Here is an 8,411-nt window from a genome sequence, read left to right on the forward strand (position 1 = left end):
ATAAATATGTTGGAGAATTAAAATTGAAGTGCATACGTGTATACATGAGGAGAGAATAAATATTCAGTACTTGACATATGTCCACCTGGGATAAAAAAAAAAGTAGTTTGGTAATGTGGCCAAGTAATATGGGACGGAGGGAGTACTTCATTTATTAATTCTTAAAGAACTTGAAAAGTAAAAAATTAACAAGTATAAGTACACGGAGGAAATAAATATGTTGGAGAATTAAAGTTGAAGTGCATACGTGTATACATGAGAAGAGATAAATATTCAATATTATGACATATGTCCACGTGGGATAAAAAAATAGTTGGTTATGAAATGAAAAATCTTTGAAACTTGTGGTCTAAAACAAGTCATAGATATTTGTGTGGATTTAAATCATTTCATTAAAGATAAAAGGGGAAATTTCAAATTAAATGATTTCTAAACATATATCATTTTTTTTAGACAGACCAAAAAGAAAAGTGTGATACTATTTTTTGTATTGACACGGACTTTCATCATCTAGTATTTTAAAAAACATATGCTTATTTAGTTGACCACGTGCCTAGTTTATCAATGAACACGTATGTTGACTCTAAGATTACAACTGACCCATGATTTAACTTTATAAGAAAGCATATGTAACATCATGATTAGACCGATCAATTGTTAAGATTTGATAAGAGGGTGTATAAATGTAAACACTTAAAAAAAATTGAGTGAAAAAATAACCCTCAAGAAACATTAATTCTATTTAATGAGTCAAAAAAAATGTTTTGTGTTTGACAAAGAACCTTTCATTTTTTCTCTAACCATATTTTGCAAATATTAGACAAGGGGAAACTATGGCAATTTTTAATCCTTTATCACAAAGCGTAGACACTTTTACAAAGAGGAAACTAAAACAGTGCAAAAGAAAGAAATTTAATTAAAAACCATGCACATGCAGTAGCTATCGATCGGATATATGTGAAAAATGGTCAATATCATGCAAACTCTTTGGATTTTCTAACATCACGACGAAGGAAAGTTTTACAACCTCAGAATAATATAAAATTAAAATACAAGCTAGATTGTCTTTGAAAACACTCTAAAATTGTTTTCCAACTACAGTTGGTCAATTGTTAGAAATAAATCAAATAATATGTGCAGATTAATTTTTGAACTTCTTCCTGATTGTTCTTCTTAGGACTATACTATTTTCATCACCTAATCGACCAAGCATGCACCCCATCAATATTTCCCCTATATATACATCAACCTTTGAGCTAGCTTTCATCCAACTATACTACCATATATTCTATCTTATATCTTCATCCTTCAATTTAAGATATGTCTTCTACTTTTCCACCATTAGTTCCCATGGCAATTTTCTTTATTGCTTTTCTTGCATTATGTCTCATCCCTCAGCCTGCACAAGCCATCACTATACACTATGAGTTCAATGTGCGTAGATACATATCAAAAGTCCATTCTCCCTATTTTACAGAAAATTAAATATGTATATTTAGTTTTTCTTACAAATGCTAACTTTTTTTTTGTGTGTGTGGAATCTTTGTTTTAGATTACAATGCAAAATGTGACAAGATTGTGCCATACTAAGAGCATAGTGACAGTCAATGGAAAATTCCCAGGGCCTCGTATTGTGACCAGGGAGGGTGATCGTCTCCTTATAAAAGTCACCAACCATGTTCCTAACAATATTACCATTCACTGGTACAATACTACTATAATATTTGGGCCTTAGTATAAAGTAGGTTTGCGTCCCTTTTATATGGGATTTAACTTATAGTGTATGAATTTATATACGTATTTTAACTTGTCGTAGTCAATGGCCTAGCCATTATCATCTGAGGGGTGTCAATTGACGCGAAAATTACAATGTGTAGCTAGGTAAAATTATTTTTTATATATTATACTATATGTTAAATTCCTTTGACATCTTATTATGTTTACTACTTTATATTTTGAATCTTCTTAGTGAAAATCTCGGTTCCACCGTAGGTGCCTTGTTTTCCATATTATGCATCCCACTTGTATGAGCAGTTTCCTGTAGTTATTTTTGGATGACTCGAGAACGAAATATTAATGCAAGAAGTTAAACTCCTTCTATGTTATTTCAATAGAAACATTAAAAAGAAAATATATTTCAAAGAGCTAGGATCTCTTTCTCTTTTTCTTACCTTCTAATAGATGTTTCAGGATTATAAAATATCTTTCTTTTCCTCCCTCTGAACAGGCATGGAGTTAGACAGCTTCGTAATGGATGGGCAGATGGACCTGCATATATAACACAATGTCCCATTCAAACTGGCCAAACTTATGTATACAACTATACAATTATTGGCCAAAGAGGGACTTTATGGTGGCATGCACATATTTCATGGCTAAGATCTACTCTTTATGGTCCTCTAATTATCCTTCCTAAGAAAAATGTCTCTTACCCTTTTGTCAAACCATTCAAGGAAGTGCCTATCATCTTTGGTATTACTTAATTAAACATCTATACATAAATTCAAATTAATTTTTATAATCCAAAATTTTCCAACTAAATAAATGTAAATCACTAATATTCATTGTGAAATTTTGTTAAAATATTCAGGAGAATGGTTCAATGCTGATCCTGAAGCCATCATTAGTCAAGCTTTACAAACTGGTGGAGGACCAAATGTCTCTGATGCCTACACCATCAATGGCCTTCCAGGGCTTTTGTACAATTGCTCTGTAAAAGGTTCTTTAGTACATCCAAGTTTTCCTTTAGTCAATCATTAAATATACAAGTTTTTTACAATATCAGTATAGTCTATGCGAGCTGTAATAGGGAATATATTCACCATTTTATTGGTTATATAAATAATTTAAGTTATATATGTTGTTAGTTTAAGTGATTTTTACATCATCAAGTTATCGGTAGTAGCAGTTAACTTATTTTATTTTGAAGATTACAAATTTCATATTTTATGGAGATTTACTTGTAAATATCTTTTGAATGACCTGATAGTTTAATTTTTATACACTGACAGTATATATAACTTAAATTCTATAACAAATCCATGCTTCATATATGAAATATTATTTGTAATTGACTTTTAAATGACCAAATAGCTTTTTACACTATCAGTGTACGTGTATGGTTAAACGTTTTAATACTCCTATAGTATATTCTGTAACACTAACTTATGCTCTATGGATGGTTTGTGGCAGATACATTCAAGCTAAAGGTTAAGCCAGGAAAAACATACCTTCTACGCCTGATCAATGCTGCACTCAATGATGAACTTTTCTTCAGCATTGCAAATCATACACTCACAATAGTTGAAGCTGATGCATTATATGTCAAACCATTTGAGACCGAAACAGTACTTATAACACCAGGACAAACCACAAATGTTCTCTTAAAAACCAAATCTGAATACCCAAGTGCCACTTTTCTCATGTCTGCTAGACCCTATGTCACCGGACAAGGCACATTTGACAACTCTACAGTTGCTGGAATTCTTGAATACGAATCGTCAATACTTCATTCGACTAAATCAATGAATAAGCTTCCCCTGTTTAAGCCTATTTTACCTCCACTAAATGATACTTCATTTGCTGCTAATTTCAGTAAGAGGTTTCGAAGTTTGGCTAACTCCCAATTTCCTGCTAAAGTTCCACAAAATGTTGACAAGCATTTCTTTTTCACAGTAGGCCTTGGCACAAACCCTTGTGACAAAAACCAAACTTGTCAAGGTCCTAACGGGACCAAATTTTCAGCGTCGATAAACATCGTGTCATTCGTACAACCTACAACTGCTTTGCTCCAATCTCATTTCTTTGGACAATCAAAGGGTGTTTATAGACCTTATTTTCCTGTTAATCCTTTGAATTGGTTCAATTATACTGGGAATCCTCCAAATAACACAATGGTTAACAATGATACTAAAGTTTTGGTACTTCCTTTTAATACAAGTATTGAGCTAATCATGCAAGATACAAGCATTCTTGGTGCTGAAAGTCATCCTCTTCATCTTCACGGCTTCAATTTCTTTGTTGTTGGCCAAGGTTTCGGTAATTTTGACCCTAATAAAGATCCTGCTAACTTCAATCTTATTGACCCTGTGGAGAGGAACACTATAGGTGTGCCATCTGGTGGTTGGGTTGCCATTAGATTTTTAGCAGATAATCCAGGTTAGTAGATTAAATCACAAGTGATAATTCACTTATTTGATAATATTTGTTTGAGTTAACTCTCTATATTCCATTTTATGCGATACTATTACTTTGTTTTAGCTTGCACATAAAAAGAATGGTACCTATCTATATTTAAAAATAATCCAACTTTACTTTGTTTAACTGTAATGACATGACTTTATAGCTACACAAATATCATAGCATGTTTAAGATTACAAGTTCCAAAATTTGTTTTTTCTTTATTAAACAGCATATCCAGTTACACAGTGACACGTCAAATAAAATGGAGGGAGTAAGAGTTAGTTAAGAATTCAAGAATTTGTAGATTAGTAATATTTAAAAAGATTTAACGTAATTAAATAATGAATGTTTGAACTGTAGGTGTTTGGTTCATGCATTGTCACCTCGATGTGCATACAAGTTGGGGACTGAAGATGGCATGGCTTGTCTTAGATGGAAAGCTTCCAAATCAGAAACTCCTTCCTCCTCCATCTGATCTTCCTCAGTGCTAATTTCTTGGTCTTTCATTACATAATCGACCTTCAAGTCTCAAGCTTTTGCACTTTCGTTGTTTTGAATCTTGATTTTTTTTTTTCCCTTTTATGTGTTTTAGGTGTGTTAGCTTTATAATTCATTTTTGTTGTAACTGACTGGCCTTTTCAAGCCATGGTCTAAGCAGAGGATGAAGAATTGACTGCCTTTTGTAATTTTATTGAGTCACAGTTATATTCTATGCAAGTGAGAATAAATGGTTTTTATTCCTTAAACTCTTTGTTCATCTTATGTTTACATATTGTCCTGACTTCTGAGGCATGGATGTTTGGCTTTGAATATTCAGAAATTTTCACCAGATATAGGATGACAATTTTAGAAAGTGATCATATTTTTTTATTTCTCTTGCAATTTATGAACCTTTTAGACCACAGTCTAAAAAGCTATCTCTTGAGCAAACTGAAAATGATCTTAACGTTAGACTACAGTTTGCAATTCATAAGTTACTCAAATTTTAGATGACAATATTCTAATGTTTGTCTGTGAAATTAATCAATACATGAGTAAACATTATACTCTAGTGTAGCATTCTCGGAAAGATAATTTTTCAAGGATTATATTTGCACAACATTTTTAAAATGTAAAAGATGACCTAAAAAATGATAATATTTGCATAAATCATGCTATAACTGAAAGGTTTGTTAGAGGTCGCTATATACAAGAATTAAAGTCTGGAGGCCCAACTTGAAGATATGTTGTAATTCGGCTATAGTAATTATGTTAGATTTCAGATTCACTTTTTGGACATATAGTGTGTGTGTTTGGTATTACGGAAAATGTTTTTCGAAGAAAATGTTTTCTCGAAAAATAAGTGATTTTCCTACTCATTTTCTTGTTTTGGTACGCAAATTGAAAAATATCATTTTAAGAGCATTTGCATATACTCAAAGCAAAATCAAGATAAAGCCTTTGAATTCGGAGTGCAACTTTTAGTGATGAGTACGGGTTCAAAGGTGGGATGGTTGGAGTAAGAAAATTTTCTTTTTTATAATTTTTTTATAAAAATAAAATAATATATAAAATAGAAAATTCGGAGTGATGGGAGTGCCGGGGTGTGGGGGTTGTAGAAAAACTAAACCAAAAAAATTGACAACTTTTTTTCAAAAACAAAATAATTAATTTTTTATGGGGGTTTGGAGGGTGGGGGTGGGGGTGGGGGAGGCGATGGTAGTGGAGTTAAGAGTTTTATTTTTTATAAAAATAAAATAAAATATATGAAAAAGAAAATTCGGAGGAAGGGGGTGTGAAAGGTAAGGCGGGTGGTGGAAGGTGGGGTGATGGGGGTTGTGGGTGTGGAGGTTGTGGGGTTAGGTGGTTTGGGGGGAGGTGGGGAGGTGGGGTTGGGTTTGTGGGTGTGGGGGTGGGGGTGGAGTTGTGGGCGGGGGTGGGGGTGGAGGGTAACAGGAGGTGGGCTGGGGAATGAGTTAGTGTGTTTTTATTAATTCAGAAAATGTTGTCTCAAATTTTATGGAAAACATTTTTTCCTATTTTGAGGAAAATATTTGTACTTAAATGCAACCAAATAAGAGAAAATAGGAAAACATTTTCCGTCATACCAAACACATCTAGTGTCTCGGCAAGGTTTGCCCTTCAAATGGACTAATCTTTAATTTTTGTCCTTCACATGGGCTGGTCTTTTATTTTTGTCTTTCAAAATCGAACTTAACCTAGCGGTGCATAAGTGCTTTTAAGAATGCCGGCATAACTTGTGAATATTATGATGTGTAACTTATGCCCCTCTAGGCATAAGTTCGATTTTGAATGGAAAAATTTAAAGACCAGTCTATTTGAAGTGCAAAATTAAAGATCTGCTCGAATAGGGACAAAAGTGCAAATGACCCGTCTCAGGAGAGGAGGAGGAGGAGGTCTACCTCTATTGTTGCTGAAGTTGAAACTGAAGAAAAGCTAATTTGGAGCTAAATTGAACCCAAGCCCAATTTAACCTGTTTTCTTCATTAAATTATAACTTTTCAAACATTACGTTAGTATTTTTTTTTTAAAATCATTAAAATATTACATTATTACCATATTAACATCTTAAATTTAGTGCCCAATCAATTACTACTATCATATGAAATGGAAAGGGAGAAATATTACTCTCTCCGGTTCAAAAAGAGTGTTCACTGAGCCTTTATTTTTTTGTTCAAAAAGAGTGTCCACTTACCTGATCAAGAAAGAATTAATCTTACTTTTCCAGATTTGCCCTTATTAAGTGTTAAGTGACAAAATCCCAATACCTATTTAATTAAGAACATTTTAGTCAAATTACCTATTTTTGCCTAGAAATCATGAGTAATTCGTGCTGCAACATGAATTTAGTGATAGATTTTGCCGGTTGCTTGGCGTCTAAAATCCACAACAGAACTCTATTTTCGGCCAAAGAGGAAATTTATCAGTAGTTTTAAGAAATCAAATAGTACCTTTGTAATGTTAAATATCTGAAGTTTTCCTTATTGCTTATGTGTGCGTTCTTTTCACATTGTGGCATGAATTTACTAACTTGATTTTGCTGGTTGCTTGGAGTTTAATTAAAACCCATAACCAGAACTCTATTCTAAGGAAGAGGAAATTTATCTTTATGTCTTAAGAAATACTCTTATCTGTTCCAATTTATGTGACTTATAACTCTGCACAAAGTTTAATAAAGAAACAACAATTTCAAGCATGTTACAGGCATAAACATCAATAAATGAAAGTGTACTATCTGTTTATGGCGTCCACAAGACGACAGACATAAAAAAAAAAATAGAGTATAATTAATAACCGATATTTTTACATGTGTATTGATAATTTGCTCCATAATTAAATGGAGTTATTTTCTAACTTTCAGTTCATAGTTGTCTTATATTGTACACTTTAAGAAACATAAATGGAAGCAATTTAAATATTTTTGAAAGCTTAATGTATACAATGTACTTTTTGTTTTTGCTTTAATTTATCTTCCTCTAAAAATAAGTGTCCAGTTACTATGTATCCTAGACAAATCAAAAAGTTCTTCTCATAATAAAATTAGTTTCTTTCTCACCAAAACAAAAGACTACAATAAAGATAGAAGTTATTTAGGATTTTAAATGCCAGATGATTAAAAAAAATGGAAGTTGTTAAGATGAAGGTTGTTAATTATTGCATGCACAGATGACAGAACACAGGAATTAATGATGAGAAATAAACAACCAACAACATGAGCTTAAAGCCATTAAAGGAAAAAAATTTATAAGTAAGTTATTATGGTAGCAGCTCCTCTTTTTTCTTTTAGCTACAAATTACCCATTTTTGGCTGATAAAATTATAGTCAATCCCTTGCTTTACTTTGGATTAGTTTTGAGTATTTTAATTTTCACTCAAACTGCTGAATTGATCAGTTGCCACTTATGATATTGAAATGGACTTGTTTAAGCGCTCTAACAATAATTAACAAACTGACTAATACAAGCTTTTCTACATTTGAATTAACCTCTTTGAAAGTTTTCTTGCTTGTATGCTAATCTCCAAGCATGCACAATATGGGGTCACAGCAACTTGATTTAAATTACCCTCCTCTTACACTTACCCCAAAAAGAAAGGAATAAATCTGTTAGCCTATGGGCTGAGTTGTAATTAGCTGATACATAGAATCAATTAAACAGATTGTAACAATTTTAATTAGCTGATAGACAGAATCATTCAAGTAGCATGATTGTAGGCCTAATTAGCTAGGA

General features: G+C 32.4%; 1 protein-coding gene across 1 annotated transcript; it reads left to right on the forward strand.

Annotated features, from left to right (window-relative positions):
• The first annotated feature begins 1,284 nt into the window (after nucleotides 1-1,284).
• LOC132607040 (laccase-17-like) lies at nucleotides 1,285-4,928 on the forward strand. Its single transcript, XM_060320828.1, has 6 exons — nucleotides 1,285-1,434; nucleotides 1,553-1,704; nucleotides 2,228-2,472; nucleotides 2,591-2,719; nucleotides 3,193-4,158; nucleotides 4,543-4,928. Exons 1-6 carry the CDS (start codon nucleotides 1,321-1,323, stop codon nucleotides 4,671-4,673), a joined length of 1,737 nt encoding a protein of 578 aa, XP_060176811.1. The 5' UTR covers nucleotides 1,285-1,320; the 3' UTR covers nucleotides 4,674-4,928.
• The last annotated feature ends 3,483 nt before the right edge of the window (nucleotides 4,929-8,411 follow it).

Source organism: Lycium barbarum, chromosome 8 (assembly GCF_019175385.1).
Source record: "Lycium barbarum isolate Lr01 chromosome 8, ASM1917538v2, whole genome shotgun sequence".
NCBI classification, from domain to species: domain Eukaryota; kingdom Viridiplantae; phylum Streptophyta; class Magnoliopsida; order Solanales; family Solanaceae; genus Lycium; species Lycium barbarum.

What these genes read in the sequence shown, in the direction of transcription:
- LOC132607040 (XM_060320828.1), top strand. Translation starts at nt 1,321, where the DNA reads ATGTCTTCTACTTTTCCACCATTAGTTCCCATGGCAATTTTCTTTATT. An exon ending in CTATACACTATGAGTTCAAT is followed by an intron (nt 1,435 to 1,552) that starts GTGCGTAGATAC and finishes TCTTTGTTTTAG; the next exon opens with ATTACAATGCAAAATGTGAC. An exon ending in GTACAATTGCTCTGTAAAAG is followed by an intron (nt 2,720 to 3,192) that starts GTTCTTTAGTAC and finishes GGTTTGTGGCAG; the next exon opens with ATACATTCAAGCTAAAGGTT.